The following is a 25,643-nucleotide window of genomic DNA, read 5'->3' as shown; positions in this document are numbered from 1 at the left end:
ACAAACTGCTGTGCCCTGTGGTCTTGCAGCATAAAGGTCAGCCACGATCACAGGAACAGTTAATAGGAAGGGGAATATCTGGGTTGTTAAAGCACAAACTTTATTTAGCATAGACTTCATTTATTATGAAGATTCACCTGCTTTTTAATACTATGAACATTACATCTTTATGCTGGACCAATCACTAGGAGCTTGCAATCTGTAGGTACACAAGTGAAAGCTTGCCAAGAATCAGAAAGGAACCTGCACTCCAGAAGGAAATCTCATCACTTGTAGCTTCAGCTGTGATATCCACTGCCCCCTCAGCCAGGAAGTTCAGCATCACCTCTGACTCACCACAGAGATTTCTCTTTCAACAAAAATTTCAAAACCTCCATGGGTTCCCTGTGGGAATTTTCATCTTTTGGGGGGAAAAAAAAAAAAATCCAACCAACCAAACAGAAAAAAAAATAATAAAATAATAAAAAATAAATAAAATAAACCCACCACTCTTCCAATGTTTTGTGTTTATTAAAGTTAAGAGTTCCCACAGAAAACACTTGTCACTGAAGACCTGATTTTGTCAAAGTTTTCAGCCACAACATTTGTCATGATAATGAAAATGTTTTCGTACAGAAGATTAAAGACCACCTGGCTTGTTCTGCGAGTCATTTGGTGCTAATCTTGTTATACAGGCTAACAATAAAATCATGTCTGTCTGGAGCCCGAAGGCCTCACTGACCTTCTGTGGTTAAAGCACACTTATTCCATTGCTAGCAGCACTCACAAAAGGAAGGCTGGAACTGCATCTAGCTGCTTTTATCTCCTTTTAGCCAAGAGTTTATTTGTAAAGGGTTACCAGGAGCCAGCAAGCGCAGCTACAACTCAAACTGTCTCTGGATCACAGCAAGCCTCTTTAACCACATCACTCCTGCTTAGATCTCATGCACATTCACTGCTGCCCACCTTTGGTTACACCATCACCAACTGCACAGCTGTACCCTCTAATAATCAACATGGGCTGCAAGAACACCATCAGGACATCTTTATGTCCAAAGTCACTAAATCTTCTATGCCAAGATTTCTGTATTTCACAAACTGTTTCTGGATTCCCTTTGCAGTACCAAGAGTCAATCCCTTGAAACCCCACCTTACACACTTCAAGTCACACACACAGACCAGAGAAGCACTTGCCAGTATCTAAGAGCACTGACATCCTCTTACATCCTCTTACACTACATTTCATATTCAACATGTTGAATTGACATGCAATAGATACCTCTTGTGCTACACTGGATGACCAGGAAGTATTCAAGTGCACAATCTACTTAAGAAGTTGGACCAAAGAACCTCCTAACACATGTCTAGTCCTGGACTCACTCTGCAGTAGTACAGACATGTATGTCCCAGTCTTGCACCAACTCTGCCCTCACAGCAAAGTGGCCAGACTCCTTTTTTGTTCAGTGCTGGCTGTGCAATGTGCTGCAAGACTCAAGAGCACTGTAAAAAAGACAAAAAGAGCTGACTGCACACACTGGAACAAGAGCAAACTGAGCATACTATACTTTCTAACTCATACTTTGATGCATTAAAACCCTGTCCAGTAACCAGGCAGGCTGAGTTCTGAGTTTTACTGTCAGTACACGTCATCACCACAGTGACAAAAGCACCAAGCTGTGACCTTCAGGTAGATTTGCCACTGTAGGAGCACTTAAATGCCAGCACTCCATTCAACTCATTCTGCTGCACAGAATTTACCATGAAAGCCAAATAAAAAGAAGGGACTAAACAAGCTTTTGTACTTCTGTCCCACAGGATACATTTAAATGCTTTGTTACAACAAACAGGGCAAGTTACCTATTCTAAAACCTGCCTCATTTAAACATTAACTGTCTCCAGACAGTCATGTACAACTTTGTGTAATGATCAGTCTCTCGAACAGCTCTTTGAAAAGCTTGTCCCTGGAATAGAACCATGTTTGAATCTCTACTATAAAGTCAACATCTAAAGCATTTTTATTCCAGATAATTACATGCAAGCAATTTTGCCTTTCTTAATCCCACACATGAAATACAACAGAGACCGTTTCCATTTGCCCAGTTCCTTGCAGTGGATTTTTTCTATAGGTAACCTAAGATCAACTTTTGGTTTGACATAGACCCCCTTATCCAGGTGGTTCCCAAGCCTGCTTCTGTTCTTGCTGCTGCTGAAGTCAGGGAAGAGCAAGAACCAGCAAAAGAAGGGAACTAAGATTTCACTGACTAGAGTGATTGTTTACTTACTCAGAAAATGAAATTCCCAGAGAACACACCCTGCAGAGGAGAGTCTAGACTTATCCTCAAAGGGAAGAGGAAGGGCAAGGGTTCATTCAATACATGAAATAAGGCAGAAACCACAATAGATGATCTGGCACTGTAGGAAGCATCAGAAAGCAGCCACAGATGACACATGGGAGCTGCCATAGAAGTTACTACTTCTCTGATTATACATGAAAGCAATTGTCAGTCAGGAGATGAGATGAACAGTCAAAACCAGGCAAACACAAGCATTAGCCAAACAATCTCCACCATAAATTACCAAAAATCACCCTTCTCAGAAGAGACAGGGGGATCTACAAGGAAGGAACTCAGTGCAAAGCCATCTCACTGTTCTGGGAGCCAGACCTGAGCAGGCAATTTTGCTTTGCTTGTGTTTGGAAAGGACTGGCCAGCTCTCACCAACACACTGTGTTTCGACACAGCATGAGTGGGGGTTGCCAGGGCTAACTTAAAAAATATCCCAAGAATACAAAGGACACACGAAAGGTACAGTGTCATTCATCCGGTTTCTTCACAATGGGGAGAAAAGCCCACTGAGTTTTCAGACCTTTGCCACAAACAAATCTGTTATATCAGTGCAGGATTCCAGATACGGAGACCATGTTAGGAAAAAAAAAAGTCTGAGCTCACTCTGCAACAGTCATGCTAGATTGTGGGTGGTGGTTCAACTTTTCCCCAACTGTAAAGAGCACAGGGAGTTAAGCAGAGAGCAAGGCCAGAAGATACTGGGTTGAAATTACAGATCTGGCAATAAACACAAAAGAATGTCGCGTGATTTTCAGCATGTGGTCTGCAGACTTCAAGGCCAATGAAGAGCAACTATGGAAAGCGAGCTGTATATCTGGCATTTACAGAGAAGGCCAAACCCCTGGAAAAGAAAATCAAGGCCCCACAACCCAAGAAAATATTTGAAGCCCTGCTCTAGTTCATCTGGAACATGGATGAGACATTTTTCATGAGTACATTCCTCTCTATGGTTTTAAGAGAACCTCCTTCAATACCACTGACACACGGACATACAGCTCAGCTGTGGGAAGGGAAAACACCTCCTTCACCTTAGACAAAATTGATAGTCTTCCAGGTGTAACCCCTCCAACAAGAGCCAGTACCTGGTGTGTCTGAGGAAAGAACAAGCACCTCACTAACACAACACAATCTACTCCAATTATGAATAAAGACTTAAACCTGGAGTCAGTGGGGTATGAAACAAAAGAACAATACTGATAAGATTTCTTGCTAAAAACTTTATAAAGGCTTCTCTTTTTTTCTGTAATTCCCAAGGGGAAGTAAAGGGAACTAAGTAACATCTTTCTTGGTCTTTAAACACAGAGCCATGCCAGGCCTGCCAGTACAGCTGTGTGAAGTTACATATCCAGTAAGGCTCCCACCTCACCCACATTCAGCTACAGCAGTGTCATGGCTGTGGTCACTGCACCTCAGGCCTGGGTGCTGCAGGCATGAGCGTGTGCTGGCTCACATGCCTGTCCTTCCAGCACAGTCACACCAGCCTCCTGGGCAGCTCCTACACACTAATTTTGGCTCAGCATGGTTTTAATAAAAAATGAGTCATGACAGCAACCAGCAAGTGTTCAGTGGCTGCAGCTACCCACACTGGTAGCTCAGGAAAACAAAAACGGCATGTGCACACATCTCTGTGCCTCCACACCCATGAGGCAAGTGCCATCACCTAAATACTTCTGCTCACACCTGCCAGATTGAGGGCAGGCATTGAGGCTGCTGCCAGCAGCGGCTCCACTCCCCACCACACTGGACAATGCTGCAGATCCCTGATGGGCACGAATCACTGTTTCAAAGATTAAACAAGAGCTTTTGAGTTCTCAGTGGCAAGAGAGGTGCTCTGCTGATTCTATTCCTCATCAGCCACGGGCACAGAGCAAACCCTCCCTGGTGGATCCTATCCTGCCACAGGTTTCACTTCCCACTCCTTAAACAGCTCTGTGTGACCACAGCCCAGCAAGGACAGGAACTGGAATGCTCCCATGGAGGGAAACAGAAACCTGAGAAGGGAGGAGAACTTCTCCTAACAGATGAGTGTTCCCCAGCTCGTCCGGGAGTCCCAACCTGCTCCTCCAACGCCTCTCCCCACCAACCCTCACACTTCAGATTCAGTGATGTGCAGCCTGGAAGAGCTTCAACGGTGTTAAATGCTAGGACTGAACAAAGACGGGGTTTAGGGAAAATAAAACAAAACCCCAAAACAAACACGCTAGTGAGATTAGCTGCATAAAGTATCTTTAAGAGTGAAAGTGGAAGAGAACAGGGAACAACGTCTGTTTGTCGCTGTCGATTCACTGTTTGTTACCTGCACCTGGCCACAAAGGGTCACATTCACCCCATTTGTAGCTTCCTTTTGTGCAAACCTCGACCTCAGCCATGCCTTTTCTCCTCTTCCTCTCCCAGAATATGACAATAGGAAACACTCTCCGGTCAGTGTGGCGACTGCAAGCCGGGACACACACGTCTCCCAGGACTCTGCAATCGCTGCGTGGTGCCCCAGCAAGAGGCAAGTGCTGAGAAGCACGTCCATGCCCCGGGCTGCAGCTCCCAACAAAAGGAGCCTTTGTCCCCTGGTGACTTTCGCACGACTGTGCCAGAATCAACAGGGATCGATTCCAGCTGCGCTAGGAAACAGGACAGGGCAGGGAAGAATAGGCTGGGCTGTTCCCACCTTCTGCGCACCTCTGGCTTGCACTGCTGGGGGCTGCATATCAAAGGGACCTGGCTTTTAGGACGAATACCATCCTAAAGACCTTCAGGCACTGGATACCAGACACGGGATTCACCTTCTGTAGACAGCTTAAATACACAAATCATTCTAAAGTACTGCCACCTAATCACTTCCAGGAGACCTGATGGTCGCAGTTTCCAGAGTCAAAGATCTGCTTTAATTCATCTCCTGCAAGAAACGATAGGATCTTCCTTTGAAGTACATTCTCCAGCACAGATGGATACAGCACCCCCTCCACCCTCATTCCAGAATGGAGCTATTCTGCGCAGGGTATGGAGAGAAAATCTTTGGACTGGAGAAATTCCCACAGCACAGAGGAGTCTTTGCAGAGGCCACAGTTTCATGAATACTTAAAAGCTTTCCCAAGAAGGCCACTGAAAAAGCCTCATTTCCCACTCTCTCTCCTGCCTCTGTGTCACTGTCCCTCCTTGTGTTAACCCAAGAATGGGAGGGGTAAACGCTGAAACAGGATTGAGAAACAAACCTCAATTAAAAATAGCAATATACATTGGGTTGAAAGTAACCAGTGGTTTCTGATGTCCCAGCCTGGCTCACAAGGGGTGGAATGATTTTCCAAGCAGCACTGCTGTATTTAAGCCCTCTTGTAAATTGTTGGGCCATTGTTTTCAGTAAGTCACACCAGTGAGGGTGGATTTTGGGCTAAAGGACTAGGAAGGCTGGGCTGTTTCAGCAGAATGTCTCCTGTTTCTATCAATCTGGAAAACACCAAGCTTTAGAATTGCTAAACTTGTATAAACTTGTATTTCAACACTAAAAATTTCCCAGCCGTTCCTAAAGAGGGAGAATCACTGCCAAGCCTTTTTCAAGATAAGATACTGTATTCCGGTCTCAGCATTTCAAAATTTTTTAAACTCTTAATTATACAAGGGAGATGCAGATAAGTCAGCCACAATTTGAGACAAACGCATTCAAATCCAGTGGTTTAGCAACTAGTTTATTGACTGAAAACTTTGGCTTTGATTACCAAGAGTAACTTCCAAACCTCAATATTTACACACCTTCTATAGAGCTTCAAGTGTTTAAAAAAAAAATTTAAAAATGGGTGAATCTACTGTTCTAAGCCACACAGAGTATGACCCAGTATTATGGAGATAAAACTGTAATGGCAAAGCTCCAAACCAACTTTACCACATATCTTCACAGTTCATGTAACTTCTGGGGTAGGTTTTGCTGTCCACTCAGGACAAACATTCCAAGAAACTGAGCGCTGGGTTTCTGAGACTTCATCATTAGCAGATCTTTAGAAAGAAACCATCTAAAGTATTACAAAATTATTTTTATATCTAAACTGTTTTTAAAATTACGTAGCTTTTTGAGACAGTTTTCAGGCTGATGAGACTATTTTGCAATTGTGGTAGCTACTCTCAGGATGAACTTTAGAAAGCAGTTAAGAGCTTAAAATAACCTTATATTGCCCAAATCACTAATTAAACTTTTGAAAGAGAGCCAATGCACCTTGCAATGTTATTTCCCCAGTAAGAACCAGAGCCCTGTTATTAAATGCAGGCTAAGATCAAAGAGGCAGCTTCCTCTGGATTCTGGTCTGATTGCACAGCTGCCACAGGCAAAGGTTAAAGATGATGGGAAGGGAAAGAAAAAAACAGAACAAGGAGGATTTAGAACAACTAAATAGATATTATTGTGGAACACCAGATCCTGAGAAAGAAGTCTTAACTTGGAAGAGGAAGGGTTGCCTGTGTTTTGGCTGGTCTATGATTAGAGGACAGAAAGCTCAGAAGAGTTGTTTGATGTGACAGCTTCAGGTTCTCCAAGAGCAGGAAAACACAGTTAAAGCAGGGGCACTCTTTCTGACACCAAAAAGGAGCTGGGAGCACAGACAGGACCAGGCTCCCAGGGCTTCCCTTGGATCTCTCTAGGGAAAGCCCTTCTCAGTAGCTGAGAAGAGTACCCAGGCCTTAAGCACTTGGGTGTCTTGCCAAGTATGGGGATGGCTGGGGATTACCATGTGGGATTGAAAGGACGGTGGGAGTGGAATTAGGAACTTTAAGGATGCACAGCTGATGCTATCTAGGCCTGAGGTGCTTTGCTAAGCCGATGAAAGGAAGGAATAAATGCAGAATCAGAGCTGATCACCAGTTTCTTGTGAAGGGGAGGATCCAGCTGCAGCTATTTTTTCCACATGCACCTGCGGGCGAGCATAAAATGCTTGGACATCTTCCTCTGAAACAAACACAGAACCTTCTTCTGTATCAAAAGAAAGAAGCACATCACACAACAGCACTGGTACTGCCCTACTGCAAGCACAAAATACTTTCTTTCTCATCTCTGACTTCAGAGCAGAGACATAAATAAACCAAAGATGCTCACTGAAAGCAGGCAGTCTGTCTCTGCCAATCCTCACCAGCACAGACAACACAAGCCCAGTGCATTTCTGCTACAGAGAGCAGCACAGCAGTCTCACCCACATCACAGCAGCACAGCCAGGAGGAGAGCAGGTTACGTGCAAAGGCTTGGCACACACGTGTGCTCAAAGACCTTTTTTTTGCCCCAACACAGAACCACTTCCTCTTCATTATTTGAAGATGTCAGAAAGAGACCTCTAGAGAACAAGCAACATGGCCACAGCTGTACAAAGAGTATGTACCAGTGGTACAAAACAAGCCTAAATTGCATATAGGTAAATAATAAACAGTAATGTTTATTACAGAAGGAATGGAGAAACTGTCACAGTTCCCTTCAACCCCAGCAAAATCAGCACTGAAGAACTGCCTCTGTCACAGATGCACTGTTTAGTTTTGTACAAACCATGATGTCCTTCTGTATCATTACCTTTCCTTTCTATCACAGTGGGGAGACTATTCTCAATAGCCTCTGAGGAAGCACAGTATAAAAGATCAGGTGCTTAATTTAACAACTCTGAGCATTTTTCCTTACCACTGCTGGGTTCATTTTGTATGGTAGCACTACGCCCTTACAAGGTAAGATTTCTGACAGGTAGGCAAGTCCAGCTGGTTTCTACAGCTACTGCTGAAGGAGATAAAGATGTTGATTATGTTCCTGGCTCTCTTTCAGCCTTCTGGCTTTTAAAAACTGGGTAATGGTGAGGGCAGGACAAAAAACTGTTTACTTCTGTAACCCTGAGTTAGCTTTGCATGGGCTACATCTCAGCCACACAGGGTTTTTTCCTTCTAAAAAGCAAGGACATAAAGTAAAAAAAAAAATAGTGAAAACCAGTATAAAGGGTTCAAAAAAACATTTCCAAATGGTCATTCTCATGGTGAGATTTAGTCCTTGACTAAGACAGGATTGAAGCATCCAGATATTGGTCCCAAGATATACTAACACAGGTAAATACAAGTAGCTGTGTTTTTCTCTTTTTTCCCTGCATCCACATGTTACTAGCAAGAACTAGTTCTGAAGCCCAAAGAAATGAGTTGCACATGCCCCAAGGACAAAGCACAAGGACAGGAGAACTGACTGACCTCACATCTCCTCCTCTTCTCACCCTGGCAAGACCCTCCCAGAGCAGTCACAGGCAATTGAACAGAGGATATCCTGACTTGTACCTTTTTTTTCTTTACAAAAATGGCAAAACCAACCCAAGCATGACTGACAACTAGAAGGAACGCTATAGAGAATGACAGCAACAAACAGAAATCAGATCAATGGACTTTGGTAAGGAAGCCGTAGAGCCAGACAGCAAAGGCAGCAGAAAGCACTTTACATGAATCTTCATGTCTCAGCCTGTCACCATGAAAACAGATTCTGTTTTCATACGTTTTCATCATGTTTCCAACCACTTGTTAACATCCCTGCTTGTCCTGGCCACAGTTTCAGGATAACACACTAAGATCTGTCAGGCTGGTACATGCACATGGGGTTAGAGTAGCAGGCCTACCATGATTACTGGAGATAATATCCCATGAATAAAAATATCATCAGAAGGTTACTATAGTCAGAAAACTAAGGGAGGCAGCAGCAGAAGGAAGAAATTAAAGAGCTTCTTGTCTCAACACACTCTTTTTTCCACATTTTCATCTCCCATCATCCAGAGACTCCTTACAGGTGAGTGCTTTAAGCATAGCACAGGAGGCTGCACATCTTTCAGAACCCAGGTTTCCCCTTTTTGCATCTTCCCCAATAGCTTCACCACAGAAAAAATCTTAGGAATGGGAGGAAGGAATGGGGAGACAGGTCAGGGAGGGAAGAGGAAGGACTCAGGATATGCAGAGCCCAACCCTACAGTAACAGACCAGAGCAAATGAACAATGCTCTATGCTTGAACAGCCTTCCCTCCAACTCCAATCCTACTTTTTTTAAAAAAAGAAAGGGACATCACTCAAATATTTTGATTTTCCATGTGGGAGGAAGCTGATGTTTATGTTATAAAGACATGTCTTAGTGACACAGACCCATCAACAGCTCAAGGAAGAACAGAGGAGGAAGCTCTGAAGGCAGCAGGTTCCAAACATGACAAATTCACCTCCAAAAACAAGTACTTGTTTCATCTGATGAGGAAAAAAATGTTTTTCTTTCTGTTCTCCATTCCATGAAACAAGGAATTAGTCATCCCTTAAAAAGGACACTGGTTCCTCAGCATCAGAGGACTAAAAATGCAGGAAGAGCTCATTTTTTTTCTGGCCCCTTCAACCCTTGCCCCTACTCGTTCTGGCTAAAATTATCCATCAAGGCTTTTGATACCCTTCCATACCTACAGCATGACTGGCTCTGGGCCCACACCATCCCTGGGCTCCAAGAATGTGCTGCAGGGATCCTCCCTCAACAGAGAGGGCAGCTGTCCCTTTCCTTCCCACTGCCCATCACTGCAGGCTGGCAGGCAGACACTGCAGGCTCTCAAGGAGGGCTTTATTTCCAAGGCCTGCCACTCCCCTGTCCCATCCTGGTTTTCATTCACAGCTCCATTCATGATGGGGAAACCTTAACTCACCCAGGCAACCAAACTGTGTTGCTGTTCCTTGCAGACTGTGGGCCCAGCATCTGTGTCTGCAGGGCTGTGAGGACAGGCACGGGGACACTGCACAGGCAGCCTCTGCCAAGGGCAGCAGTGGTGTTAAGAACCTGCTCAGAGCAGGACTCTGCCCCCACCAACACCTGCTGCAGAAAAACAAGGCAGACCATCACACTCTAGGGATTTCTTTGGCAATCCCTTTCTTTCCTGTCCTTCTAAAGTAGCACTTTAAGATAAGAACTGGCACAAGTGCCATTTCCCCTAAAGAAAAAAAACTCATTTCCTCCCCTGGAAGCCCCACTCCAGCCCTCATCCTCTCCTGTTCTTCACTACCCCTGGTGCAGTTGGACCCTGTTTTTCTATTCAGCTCCCTAAAACACACTTGTGTTCCTTTTACATGATTAGATCTTCTCCTGTGACAAGGAGCACATTTCCATTCCCTTCCTAAAGCAGCCTGTGCAACTCCCAACAGCATCCTGCTCTCAGACACAGAACACCAAAAGGTTTCTGATGGCCAGATCACTCCTTCACCCCCTTCTGCCACAGGGCCTCCTCTGCCCAGCACAGCCACGGGCAGTTCCTCACCAAGCCTGCTCAATCATGGATGGCAGAGATCCATCTGCTGTGCAGCATCCCATTGCCTCCACCTGAGATCCTAGTGTCCCATCAGGTAGGACTCTGCTCCTTACACCACAAGAGAGGGCTGGAGCTAGGAAATATTGAGGTTTTAGAGTAATTCCAGTTTAGCTTCCCAGATTTGGCAGGAGAGAAGGATCTTTTATTTTTCTCCTATTTTATTCCAGAAGACTTTACTGGGTGCCTCAAACATCACAAGTCACTAGGGACACTTTTAATGACCCAACTTCCTATACAAGCCCCTTACTATCTGTCTCCTCAAGTTCTCCAGGGCAGAGTAGTTCCCCAGAGCTGCTTTTTTGGCTGACTTTTTCCCAAGCAGACTGCACTGTTTTGCTAACAAGTCTGCCAGCTCAAATTCACCTCCTGAGCACCTCTCCCTTCCTTCCTTCCTCAAGTATCCATTAACTCTCATTAATCCACCCTCCTGGATAATCAGAGTAATGCTCTTTAAACACATAACACAGGGCAAAGCCACTCTCTCTCTGCAAGTTGTGTTAGAGGGCATGGTGACCCTGCAGGTAACGTGATTGGGAATATTATGCTCCAGAGCCTCCAAATAATCCATTTATGGAAAGGGGTCCCCAGAGCAGGACATGAGTACTGCAGAAAAGGCACTTTTGCTGAGTCTCCTGGCACACTCAAATACACCTGGCTAGACAGCAACTTACTGCAGTCCTAAATCAAAGTGTTCCCTCCCCTCCTCCAACCACCCTGGAAAACATCTCACCTGATTTAAGAGTGACATTGGATGAATCATTTCTGTCTGTGTGAAAGAAAATCATCTCAAGAAGAGCTAGCAGCACGATTTTCCCCTCCTTTCCTGGTAAACTGGCCAGGTCATTAGCATCCATACTATACAGCAGCTGTCAAAGTCAGTGCATTGGAACACCAAAAGAGAAGACACTGGGAGACTCTTCACCATCACAACAATCTGCTTTTCTGACTCGCTGGTAGCACTGACCTTGGAGCAGAACTGAAAAGGTTTTGGCACCCATTGCAGGAGAAACCAAACTGGTGCACCATGAACCAGCAGAAATGGAAAGCTGCTGTTAGCACCTATCAAATACCTTGAAATTAAGGTGGCAAGGAACTGTAACATCATTTAATTCTCTCTTTTGTCCCAGGAAAAGAGACAGTTAGATTTCATTAATTGGTGCAGCTGTATCCTCATCCCTCATTCCCTCTTCTGTGCAGTAGTAGGTCACAGTCAGCTCACCATGTGCATGAACAGGCTGGAAAGGGGGGCAGGTTTTTCACCCATTCCTGCCAGCCTGAGGAGCTCAGACTCAGTGAATTCAACAATCAAGGATAAAGACTAAGTTTTTCATCCAACAGTAAAAATTGATTTTTGCTGCCACTTAACATTAAAAAAAAACTAAAACTAATTAGGTGAGGACACTAACATTAAGGATGTGGCTTCTTACCTAAAATCCCTCAAGTGACTTTCAGAAATGACTGAGATGTAGCATTAACATCTGAAACTGCTCTAGCAACAACAAAAAGGCCAGTATAAGTGGGAAATTGACCCAACAGCACTGTAACAAAAAGCCAGCCTTGGAAATAGGTGAATAGTAATTGTTTGAACTAAACTGAACTCTGAGTAGAAGCGAAGATCTATCTTAAAAGTCTGTATTCACTGTTTTAAGACAAAATTAATGCACCTTCTATAATGCTTAGTATCAGCCTTCGTAAGGATCACTTTTCTCTAGAAAACAGCCATTCTGGCAGTTTAGGAAAACACAAGAACAGATCTCCAGGATGCAAGAGCTATTTTCCCCAAAGCAATCTACAGCATGTTTACAGAAAGATACAAATAAATCCCCGGTTCTCCGGATGTTTTGCAAGCACCCTTTGCACATGGCCAATCAGTCAAGATGAAAGGTTCTTTTACCCACGTAACCACAGGCTCAAACCAAGCATCTCCTCTCCCACAGAGGGCACTTAGAAACAAGACAGGCCTCAAGATGCTGAACTGGCTGGGGCTCCTGATGTGCATCTAGCACTGACAGAAACCCTGGCATACGGGATTTTTTTATATGAAGATTTTAACATTTTAGGTTGCATCTCCCTCCCTCTTCACCCACAGTTTTTGCAGTTTGGCTCCCATCGTCAGTCAGATCTAAATTAAGTGATGCTACAGCAGGAGTGCTGCTGTGACAGACAGCACAAGAAAGCAATTCCCTTTCTCCCTGGCAGGATGCTTGGTCTCTGCAGTCACACTGTGCTACACTCACACACTTGCAATGCAGTTCAGTGTCTGCCTACCCCGAGGCCATCCAAGCACCTTCAAAAGCAGGTTCTTTTAAAGGCTCCACCTACGTTAGTTGATTTATCTTGTTATGTTACTCCTCTCTCTCATTTCTTTAGGTCATTTTGCATTATGCCTGCCCTGTAGGTACAGCCTACAGCCTTCTCAATTATAACCAACATTACAAAACAAACCGAAACATGAATTTTTTCTTACTTTTTCTTTCTTAAATACATCTGTGTTCCCACCCCCCATCCATCCTCAAGTATTTGACTGATAGGTCATCTTCCCTCCAGGTCTAACTCACTGTGTTATTTAGTGGACTTTTTTTCTCTCTTCTAAAAATGCACAGGCTTGCCTTGATAAATAAAAAGCTTTTTAGGAAAAAATACTGGGTTTTATTGATTTATCTTTTTTTTCTTTACAGATTTTAGCAGTTAAAAAGAAAGCATAGATATTTCCCACTTGTACCCTCTGCTCTTCACACCCCCCATTTATCTTTAAGGACATGAAAATGTTCTGCTTTTTCACCACCCAAGCTTTTGAGAATAAAACCAAATCCTGGCAAATATGATTTAAACTTGACTTCCAATTTTTTACTCATCTATTTTATAGCCTTCAGTGAGGGGTTTCAGAGAGTCAAAATATAAGCTAAAGATAACATAAAATTAAGAAGCTGGGTGCTAGGCACAGGTCTAGTTGAGCTAAGGGGAGACAGAGGCACCAGCCCAGGCACCATCCCACTGCCCTGGGATCCTGTGGATCTTTTCCCTGTTCCCATACTTTTTGCTGCCCTCTAGTCCCCCATCCAGAATTTACCATCAAGTCTATCTATGAGAGGAGAGACTTGAAAGAAAAACAGGTAAAGCAGCACAACCAGAGGGCTGATAATGGAGCAGAAGAATGCAGAACAGAGGAGGAAAAGGGTGCAGCTAGAAATGACACATCTCAGTGGTAGTCGTGGTTTAAGAGTGATGTGAATCAGCTGTCCCAGCAGTAGCTGGTTCCATTTAAACTTCAGTCTGTAAAGACAAGACTTTATCTAAGGCAAGCTGATGGAGACACAAAGAAAGTGCTCCAGCAGCAGCTGCACAGAGCAGAAGACAGGGCAGCCAGATAACCATTCAGAAGTGGTCACTTCTCTCACCAGAACAAACCCCATGCCAGAAGCAGGCACCTGCCTCAAGAAGTGTGGGAGATTAAGACTCTTAAGAGCTTAAGCCAGAGTTTTCAGACTTGGAATGCTTTAATCTTGACACCTTAAGCAGATGGCCCAATTCCTGAGGTGCTGCAAACACAGCTTCACCAGGAGACACAGGCTCTGCTGGGGTCAGCCTCAGTCTGTCCTGTCTGGGGTGCACAAACTGCACCAAGTACCACTCTACCATCACTCTGCCCCAGAGACAGAGCACTGACCTCCCAGCTCTCGGGTGTGCTGCTGACACCTGGCCATCTTAAACATATGCAATTGTATACCGGCAATTTTTCCTACTTGGTTTGCTCTTATTCAAAGCAGGCGGCTAAAAACACTGCATTCCTGAGTTCATGCTATTCAAAAAGGAAGAAACTGGAGAGAATATGTATCTATCCTGAAAATAAAGGAGAAGGAAATTTCAGTCTTGAGAAAGCAGGTAAATTTCCAGCCTCCCTTCTGTCTGCCCCAGCCTTAAGCAGACACCAAACAGAGGCCAAAAAAAGTGGCTCAATTGTGGAGCTAGATAGCTCTCACTACATCATAGCTCTACTGTTAATAAAGCCAAATGGCATCATTTAATTCAGTTGGCATCAATGTGACATTCCAGGCAACAGGACTTCAACAACATCAATGTCTATTACTTGGGTGGGCATTTAACATAGCTTAATTAAACCCTATCTATAGCCAGCAGTAACAGTAGCAAGAGGAATAGATAGTATAAATAGTGTTGTTTGTACAAACTCCCCTTCTCAATTCCTCTGCCTCCTCCTCTGCAACACTCAATTTAAACGCTGATACTTTTGCAAGAAGTATTTTTATTTTTACACAGGCCCTGATGCAAAATGAAGCAACCAAATGAGGAAAAAGCATAAAAGGCATTTGAGGCCATGACTGAGCTGGAGAAAGAGATAAAGGAGCAGGTGCATGCTTGGCAGGGAGAGGGGCCAAAGAGCTCTTACAAGGCAAAACAATGCTAGAAGGGACTCCAGCAGGGACAGGCTGGATGCAGAGCTCTTAAGAGGCCAGGAAAGCTCCTTCACAGGATCACCACCACCTTGCTGAACAATGATGAGAATTACTCAAATGCAGGAGAGATTTGGAACACATGGCATTCACAATGGGGCAAAGGAAAGACACAGGCATTTGGAACAGCTATTGGAATTCCCTGAGCTGAAGGCAATAGCTGCAAGGGATCAGCCATAGGGGATTTAGGAACAGTGCCCTCCAGGGCCAGGTTAAGTTACAGAACGTGGCTTGTCCCATCAAAATGTGAACATATGGATCAACCGATGATCAGCTCTTGGCTCTTCCCTAGCAGCTTTTGGACAGCTCTTCTCCTTTCCACTCAAGAAGACTGGTTTTCCTTCAGCAGAGCTGAAGGGCAAGGAACAGCAAATTAGAGAACCAGGCTTGATAGGCTGAGTCCTCTGGCTGTGAATGAGTGTTAAGTCCCTCAGTGTCTTTGCCAGAGCACTTGTTAAGAATCTGGGCTACATTGCTTTTGGAGAGGAAAATCACCACAAAGTGCTCCCCAAACAGCCTCCTCAAAAATTAAGGCCTCAGCTGAAGACTTGGGAATGCCAGCTCAGACGACATTCCAGCTAAAACACCCCAGCCTTTAAGTCACCTTCATCCAGCATGACAAAGCAGCTCTTTTAACCTACTGTATCCACAGCCTCATGGTAAGGGCATCCAGCCCTGATAATGCACACTTCCTCCCTGAATTATTTACGGCCACCAAGGGTCATGGAATAAGGAGAGCAAAAGCCTCCAGCTTGGCAAAAAGTTCCATCTGGCAACTGACTCTGATACCCATTCACAGAGAAGTCCCAGACCATGAGCAATTGGGTGCAGCACATCATTCCAGAGCTCTGTGATTGATGGATCACGTCACCTCTCTGACCTTCTGACTGCCACTATAGTCAGGTCTCCAAACCCACCCCTCCTAGCCCTGAACATAAACTGTTCTTCCTCTCCAAAGAAAGACAATCTCTTTTCCCCCTTTCTTCAGCTATTTTCACAAAAAGTTTACTGTTCAAAAACTGTCCTGCACCTTTGCCAATCCATAACAAATTCCTGCAAAAATATCTGAAAACCCTTTTAGCCTTTTGGAATACACTTTTACTGAAACAAACCAGAATTATCTTTATTAACTGAGACTGTCCAATATTTATATTGGAATTTTTTCAGAATAGGGAATGGCCCTTTTTGGCAATACATAATGCAATCACACTGCAGATACTAACAAATAATTGTACTGACTGCATGCATGATGCAGGAGACATTATCAGAGTGAGTACATCCTTGTAATAGCTCAAGTTTATAAATACACACTTAAGCTTGGCCTTTAAAAATGGCTGTCCAGTCTAAACAGACAAAAAAAGAAAAATCTCTAGTATTCTTCTGCTGCAGATGTCAGTTCAATACACCAAAGAATAGCCATTTCACTCCTCTGCTGAGGAAACTGTACATTAAGGAGTGTTTCAGTACAGAACCCAAGTGTATTTCTCCATCTGAACGATTTCACACTCTCCTTGAGCCCTGTTCCTCTTATGGAAGCTGCCATCTCTCTCAACAGATTTTTTCCAAAAACATATCTTCAAGCAACCTTTGAAATATGCTGTCCCTCAGTACAGTAACTCAAAACCCCTTCTGTGCCTCATGTGTCAGACTCAACACTTGGACCAAGGAGTCATGCTGCATCCACAGTGGGGAAAGAGAATAGCTCTCCAAGACAACACTTTACTGCCTGAAAATTCAAAAGTAATGAGCTGAATGTTCAAATTCCAGGAAAGGCATTTCCTACACTTTTTAAAACATACACCTTTTTTTCCACTCAAAGTTTTACCCATTTTTTCCCCAATGACTTAAGAAGCAGGAATGGAAATCAGGAATGGAATGGTCCTTCCACACTCAAGACTCACAGAGCTGGCAGGATCAAGACTTAAGAAGTTCTAACAATTTACAGGAATCGTTAACCTCACCTACAAGGGTATTGGAGAGCTACAAGACCAGCATATCTATTAAATAAAAAGATGCAGAGATCTAAATTTTCTTCAAATGTCAGTCTTTATACCTCCTCAGTATAAGTTTACATCTGTTGCTGGCACCATTCCAAGTAAATCCTATGGGAAGAATTGCTATTTCACTCTGCAAATACCATCCAACTCAGTTCTGAGTTGGTTAAGTCACACATTATTGTTTCTGGCCTGATAAAATGTGCAATCAAGCCAAGTAGCACAAAGGAAAAAAAAAACAAAAGAGTAAACACTTTTAGCTGTGTTTTCAAACACTGTAGTTCTGTGCCATTGAAGTTCCCCTTCCATCCCTGCTGGCAAACAAGCATTCAGCTCTGTCTAATACAGTTCCAAAGCAGAGTATTAGCAGTTGCCCAGTGAAAAATGTTTGTTCTTCAGCTGTATCAACCTCTAATCTCCCTCCTGAAGAGCCAACTTCAAAAACAACTGAGAAACTAATGTGGCTCTTAAACCAAGTTTAACAAAGGTTCTAAACCTATTTAAAATAAACAAACCAAACACGATCAATGCAGAATTATAAAAAATAAGGAATTTCAAAACAGGTTACCAGCTTTATGAAACTGCCTGTCAAATCCTTGTTGAGAGGGCAGCACTTCTGCATATCAAGAGATTAAATATAGTCCACGGTTTTCACAGAGGGATTAGTTACTGTTAAGTGCTGCTTTCCTCCTTATTGGTGAAGTTTGCACTCTCCATCCTGCCTGGCAGCCTATATTAAGAACACACTGCCACCCAGACTTCTCCTTTCTTGCAAAGAATGGGACAAAAAGAAAGGCAACACTGTCTGGCTTTCACGACTCTCCTAACCACACTTCTGTGGAAATGTCAATTTTCAGAAATTTCAACCTCCCAGCCACAGGTCTGAATAAAGTTCACTCTAACCCAGCTAAACAGCAGAAAATTCTATGTTGCACATGTGTACTAGCAGAGATCTGACCAAACATTGGACCTGTTTCTCATTTTGTAAAACTGCTTCATAGTAATTCTGTGAGACCCCTGTCTAGGTCTGTGAATGCCTCAAGCTCCAGGTTCCAAGTTTTTCACAAAATGCAACTCCCTGCTCTGGCAAACCCTTCCTGAATGCAAGCTCCCAACATGATAAAGGGGCAACTCCCCCCCCTGCCCCCGCCCCCCCCAAAAAAAAGCAGAGAAAAAGGGAGAAAAAAAACACCAAACCAAACAACTGTACAACTTTGGCAGGTTTAAAAATTTCTATTCCCTTCTGTTCCTTCAGATCACAAATCTACAAATCTAAAGAGAACTACAAATCTAAAGAGAGGTACTTTCTGAGTAGCAGCTAAAACAAAGCTATGCAAGCAAGTTGGCATGATGAAAATATAACCCAAAACCAAAAAAAAAAGCTCATCAATCCTATTTTCTGCTAATAAATACATTTCAAGTTTTTCTCCAGGAATGGAGCACAGGACCTACCCTGCAGTACTTGTCAGCTTTGTAAAGATCAAACAGCTTCAGAGGTTAGGAAAGTGCCCAGGGAAACCTGAACTGTCTGAGGTCCACCAGCCACTTGGATGCACCTGCTGAAAAGACACCTGACAAGATTTATTCATCTCTTGTGCCACTGCCAATAGTTCAGGCAAATCTGCAGAGGTTCCTCTCTCCTATTCTGACAGTATTAACTACTCAACTAATAGAATATTTAAAATTGATTTTGACTAGTGAGACAATGGAAATTACTTTCTTGTTAACCCCTTCCTGTGAGAGATGTCCCCCTTTAACTCAGCAGTAGGAATGCCAGAATGGTACAGGTTTGCTGGCACTCATACACTCAATATTGCAGTTGCTAGAGAAACCCAAATACACACTCCCTCAAGACAAGGCTAAAACACAGCCTGAAGTCAGAATGGACCTTGTTGCACTATTCTACCTGCCAGCAGTACTCCAAGGAGGCTTTATTCATATTTTAATATTTGTTCCCATCTCATTGCTCTGGGGTAGAGAATGCACAGACTCCTGGTCAACATTAACACAGTCTTATCCCTCAATAGAAGCTGCTGCTCTGCACACCCTGAATGGGCCAACCCACTTAGGGGGCTGAGCTGTGGCCAGTTCAGGGTGACAGACCTGCCTGCTCTGCTTGGCAAATTGAGTCTGGCTTTGTGATCATGTCAGGTTGCCAGCACAGAACTTCTGGGAAGACAGGCTGATCCCTGTGTGTACAGGTAGACAGCCAGGAGTGTAAGGTGATCCTTCCAAAGTTGCAGAACTCGCACAACAGGCAGCTCAGGTGTCTGGCCACCATCGCAACAGCGGAAAAAAATAGCCACTCCAGTACCTGTTAGCCTAAGGGATCCTCATGTCATTCCAGATGTTTCTAGAACCACAGAAATTATACATTTGATCCCAAGCAATAGGGTCTTGTATCTCTGTCTGAAGAGTCATGAAGAAAGGAAAACTTGCATTATCCCCAAAGATCCTAATCCAGTTAGATGCTGAACATCTCAGGCTGCACCCAGCCTTCCCCAATGGCTTGGTTAGAGCCATGTTATTTGCTAGTCATAGGCAAAGAGCAATCATGTTGGAAAGAAAACAAACATATGTGCCTGGAAATACAAACCTTGCCTAACAGCATGCAGGATGGAGGGAGAGGCCAGACAAGCTTTTATGTCACCCCCTGAGAGATGAGGTATGTAACATCAACTCTGTATGGCCAAGAGCCTTCTTAAAAGTCTGGGGTGGAAAGAGATCTTCCAGATCCACTTTATAAACCTCATCTCACAAGAGCTGTACTGAAGAGGATTGTTTGCAAGACTAGAATTTACAGGGAAGACAAACTGACAAGGAATAGGGTTGGTCCTTTTCCAATCAGAAAATTCATCCATCCATGAGATTCTGCTTCATATATGAAATCTGTTGCCAATAGCCAGACAGAAGGGCACCTTCAGCATGGCACTGTAAGTGCCCTGCCAATCAAACCATTCCATGGGCAAGGAGACAAGTGTAGCCTGGTCTCCTATTTCACCTCCTCCCCGTACCATGCAGATTATCTGATACCAGTAATACAGTCTGAGCTCATACTGGAATCATCTGAACATCAGGGGCATTAATTCAGATCTTCCCCCTGTATCCAGTGCCTATTTTCCAGCAACCTTTAGGCATGAAGTACTTTTGAGACTCTACCCATCCCCTAAGCCCTGCATTCTTGAGAAAGCAAGCTAACAGACAAAGTAAAAAGCCCTGTCTTTGTCATCTGGGGAGTCCCCAGAAAAAAAAACAAAACGTCAATTTTCCTGCCAGATCAGTAGGAGAACAATACTTGTAGCTCTTCAGGCTATTTGTTCTGCACTGGCACAACAAGGCAGACTGCCACCAAACCATCCTACCCAATGCAAAGGCAAGAAAAAACCATATAAGCTTTGAAGAGACAGAAGGATCCTGAAGGAAAACCAATAAGGAATTTCTGTCAAGTAGGTGGATGTAATACTTCTCAATAAGAGAGCTTTCTGCATCTACCATTTCTATAGAAAGGCTCCCTCCCATCTGCAGAGCTTCTACAGAGCAGGAAGCCTCTGACAGGTGAATCCTGCTAACAGCTGTATTTAAATTTGCTTTAAGGTTCTTGGGTACTGCTCATTAGTATGGACTCTTCCCTGCTTCAACAGGGCTGAAATTTCATTCCAGGTCTCTCCTCCTGCAATGCTCCACCTATTGGAGCTTGACTTATAAGAAGGAAAAATGTCTTATCAGGGCAAACTCAAAATGCAAACCGTGCCTCCTGCAAACCCTGTTCCACCCAAACCACAATCTGTGGGACCAAGACTACAGCCCAGCCTCCTTGGACTGTGCAGCCAGAGGAGAGCAAAACTTTGCTCTGACAGATGGTTTAACCAGGGAAACTTCAAAGAGATGTGGGTAAACATCAGTGGAATTAACAAAGCCAAGAACAGAAAGCACAAGTGACATTTCATGGCAACACAGCAAGTCAGAGTCTATAACTGTAAACAGCAATCTATGACCTAAATGTTACCCCTAACACAAGGGAGTTTGGATGTCCAAACTTTGCCAGGTCCTGTGTGGAAAACAAATCCTTCCCCTTTGGTTAGGGACGGAGAGGAATAAAAGGGGATGCCTTGGTTTGTTGGTACATCAGAAGAAACCCACAACAAAATACAACAGTCTGTTCATGTCACAGAACACAGACTCATCATTCTGCCCACCTTTGTAACAAAAAGAGAGTGAGAGACCACCACTACTACAGGATACACCACTACTACTACTACTACTAAGAACTTCCCACACTCAGTCTAAACAAAAATAAGTTCATTCCTTTCCACACAAAAAAGCTCCCAAGGGAAAAAAAAAAAATCTTTCTTTCTGATGTCAACTTCACAGTTCATCTCCTCAGACAAAGCTATTAATCTGTATGTAACTTAATTCAACAGTGGGTGCCTGTACTGCCAAAAACATCTTTCCATACTGAACCTCCACCTAACATGCTGAAGGAAAGCAAAGAGCCTGATCCTGTGACAAGGACCCTCACTGCCAGCTGAGCTACTAAACCCCAACTCATTTGCTCCCTGAGCTCAGCTTCCTGCTGGAACCTCATAGAGGAGTTACCCTCACACAAGGATTGCACCAAGTCCCCAAGATGCTGTTTGAATTTGTTCAAAGCAGAAATGTGCATGTGCAGATAGACACATCCAGAAACAGGACATTATTAATGGAAAATGGGAGCTGTGGAAATTGGGAAGGTTTTTAAATTTTCAAAAGTGCAAAGATAAAAATTGGTCACAAAGCAGAAACACAAATTTTAACCAAGATGATAGATTACAGACATAAAGAGTAAAAAAACTTCATAACCCCACTGAAAAAGTTTAAAAGATCTGCAAACACTAGGCTCCCTCTAAGACACCATGACATTGGGGGCATTACATTTTTACTCATATTTAAGAAGTCTAGAATTACAAAAAGCCCAGAGCTCAGCATGTCAGTCTGAAAATCCTTCAACTAAATTTAGGATTAAGAGATTATGATTTCCAGCCTAAATATCCTAAATATAGTTGAAAAAGGTGATATGAGTTAGAAACAGTTGCATGAGCTCCTTCTACAAGGTGTGCTCCTCTGGATAGCAGCATCAACTTATTTGATACATTTCACTTGACAATTGGCAAATTATTGCCAAATATTGTACCTGAGGCCACTTCTGAGTAGACATGGACGTTAAATGGGTGTCCATCCCACTTCTAAAAAGCACAATCAACCATTCCATCATGTATTTCCTGTGGAATTGCTCAAGTGTCTTCCAAAAATAACCAATAGTTTTGCTGAAAGGCTCAAAACAAACAGCACTTCTGAAGGAATAGCTTACATAGTTTACATAATAGGCATCTCAGAAGGGAAAAAAAGGATGTGCACAGTGTTTCACTGTAAATTCTGCATTGAACAAAAAGACATCATTCTTTGCTTAACACAAGGCTGAAATTCACCATGAAGAAAACTGCTGAGGCCAAAGCTGCAGGGCTTAAGTTGAGAGGGACATATTCTCAAAGGAAGAGCCTTTTTATCCTTGATTCAAATCAAAATACGATACGGAAAAGGAACAGTCAGTTTGTTTAAACCTCAAAAAGTAAAAGTTCAACCCTCGCCAAACTATATATTCACGAAAATCTAACACATTTTTAAGTTGTTACCAGATCCACCTCTGCACACTTCTGCTTACTTTTTTTTTTTTTTAATTTTTTAACACCTGGTCCTTATCTCCTGACACATGGTTGACCCTTCCTGCAAACACAGTACTCAGTTTATAACTAAATACCACAAGTGTAGAGTGTCATAACCACTGGTGCTTCCACATCACTTCATATTCAGCTTTATCTCTCCTCACGACCTGAAAGTTAACACTAATGTACATTCCTTAGTGAAAGTCTGTCCCTTATGGGTAAAATACTGAATCTTCACAAAAGAGAAATTGTTACAGACAGTCCTTTAGCAGTACGTAGAGGCAAGTCAGATGATGAAGCAAGCAATGCCATTTTTTTCTTTTTTTGAGAGCCCAGAGATTAAAGTTGTACTGTTTGCATCAGGATAACGACAGCTGAAGGGTCTAGAATTTGTGCTAGCAAGTGCTTTGGGGTTGTTTTCCTTTTCTCCTTAGAGGAAAACAAGCTGTGCTTTTCTCTTCCCAAGAGACAAACAAATGTTTTCATATCGTGCAAATCACCGGCAATACACAGTTAACTCTTGATTATTATTGCCATTCCCACATCCCCAAACACCACCAGGGCGTGAGCAAGGAAGTGAGCTAGATCAACAGTTGACAGAAATTTGTGGAAAATCCTCCCTAGGAAAAGAACCTGTGTATGTTCGATAAGAGACAGGGCAGGGCTTGGCAGGACACACTTGGTTCCAAGCTGCACCACCAAATACAGTAACTTCATCAGCAGGCCCAGGAGTTCAGCCTCCACCACCCACCCCAATATTAACTACAAATATGGTTGCCATCTGGTGGCTAACACTGAATGAAGTTAGCATCTGGGATGAGTTCAAGGTGGACCAGATTCCTTGTCCTGTCCCCTCTGGAACAACAGCAGGGCAGAGAAAACCACAGACGTGGCCAGGCTCACTCTTGTGCACAGAGTGAAGCCAGGACCTCACTGCTGCAGTTCCATACTGGATCTGGCAGTCACTGGGGTTTTTCCCAAGCAGTCGGACAAGTTCAAGGGATGCTCCCAGTTTCAGTAAGTGAGCTATAAGTAGAGGATACAACATGTGCAACATTGAATCCAAGTGGTTTGGGCTGCCATTCTGACCCAGCAGGGTTTTTGAGCAGTGTCAGAGATTGCACTGCATTTAATCCCAGCCCTCCTAGATTAAATCTAGCTGCTAAAGATAACTCCCAGGGAACACGAGCAGCAGTGGGCAGATCTGCTCGCCCGCCCTCCCTCAGAGATGCACCAGTCCTTATTCAGTCAATGTCATCTCACAGCAAACCACTGAAAACCAAGACGAGCGTGCCTGCATTAAAAGCAGCTGATCAATGTCCCTGCGTAAAACGCCCGATAATCCCTACACAGAGCAAGCATCTGGCATCAGACGCAGCGTGCCAGAGAGATGAACAGGGAAAGTATCCATTGCATATTCCTGGCACCTTCTGCTGGCACAGCGGTGGGCGGAGAGCAGCGAAAGGGCTCCCGGGATTCAAAAATCCCCCCTCTCCCGGCAGATCGGCACAATCTTTAAAGGCCCTATGGCTTTGGCTTAACCACCATTCCAAACTGAAGAGCTCAAGGTCAGCACAGCAAGTAATGACTGTCAGGCGATGCTGTCGGGAGATAAGGGCCAAGTGCCCATCTCCTCCTCTCCCTCACCATCTTTGAGGTTACGCATTTAGCGCTACGGCAAAACACAGAACCGCTCTCGAAAACGCTGCACAAAGCACAGCCTAAATGCCACAACGGGAATCTCTCCTCCTGTAGAAACAATAAGCATCTGCGGCTCCAACAGGAGCGTGCGGCGCTCCGTCCTCCCCGCCGCTCCCGGCCGAACCCGAGCCATGTTTCCGCAGGCGGACGGGGAACCCTCACCGCTCCCACAGGGATTCTCGGCATTCCCAGGGCGCACAGGGGCCCCAGTTCCGCGGGCAGGGAAGGCAGCTGCGACCCCCCCGCCAGCACCCACTGCGAGGCGCATCCCTGCTCCGGGGAGCGCTGTCATCCCCGGTACCCGCGGCCCCCCGCCAGCCCCGCATCCCGGGGATGCCCCCCTTCTCCCCGACCTTCTCCTGCGCCCGGGTCAGCTTCTTCTGGACGTTGCTGGCGATTTTCCCGGCCGTGACCCCCTTGCTGCCCAGCTCGGCCATCTTGCCTGCTCTTTTTAACGGGCTGCGAGCGGCGGACCGGCAGGAAGGGGGGGAAAACCCGGCGGGCAGGCGATGGCCCCGGCCGTCACCGCCGCTCCCGCCCGCCGGCCGCCGCCGGCCGCCTTTTAAAGGGATAGCGCCGCCTTAAAGGGACAGCCATGGGGGCAGGTTCGGGGCCGATCTCCCCCACCTTGCCTGCCTGCCGGCCTCCCCCGGGCCCCCCGCCGCCGCCTGTCCCAGAGGAAGCCAACGGGGTGGGCAAGTCTAGGGAGCATCGCCAGGGATTCATCTCAGGTGCTGGAATGGGTTTGCTGTCCTCTTTCATCCCGCAGCGAAACGACACTCTTGTTTTAAGAAATCTGTACCACTAATTGTTATCTCTGATTGTCCAAATTCATAGGACAAAGGTACTTCTTAAATTACTCCTGGGTCTTCACAAGCACAAAGGGGAAATTTAGTTCCTTAAGGAAGGGTGCCTGGAAGTGAATCAAACCCCTGATTTTACAATGGGACATAAAATGTCAGAAGATTCCACCCTTTAATCAGAGAATTTTTAAGGTTGGAAAAGACCTCTCAGGTAACTGAGCCCAACCATTACCCCAGCATCACTGCATTCACCACTAAGCCATATTATCCCCAAGTGTCACTTTCCCTTCACCCTTCAAACACTTTCTAGGGATGCTGATTTCACCATTTCCCTCGGCAGCATG

General features: G+C 44.5%; 1 protein-coding gene across 12 annotated transcripts in view; it reads right to left on the bottom strand.

Annotated features, from left to right (window-relative positions):
- The window catches only part of BIN1 (bridging integrator 1), a 93,355-nt gene extending 68,371 nt beyond the window's left edge, over positions 1-24,984 (bottom strand). For all 12 annotated transcript variants that reach the window (XR_014590531.1, XM_083865179.1, XM_083865185.1 and 9 more), the window contains exon 1: positions 24,850-24,984. Coding sequence is in view for 11 of the 12 variants with exons in the window: in XM_083865179.1 (XP_083721305.1) it covers positions 24,850-24,933 (84 nt within the window). In the remaining variant the exon portion in view is untranslated. The remainder of the gene's footprint in view (positions 1-24,849) is intronic.
- Positions 24,985-25,643: the final 659 nt, after the last annotated feature.

This window comes from Zosterops lateralis (assembly GCF_965231275.1).
Source record: "Zosterops lateralis genome assembly, chromosome: 7".
NCBI lineage: Eukaryota > Metazoa > Chordata > Aves > Passeriformes > Zosteropidae > Zosterops > Zosterops lateralis.
Note: the sequence above shows the minus strand (reverse complement) of the source record. Positions and strands in the feature narration are given on the sequence as shown.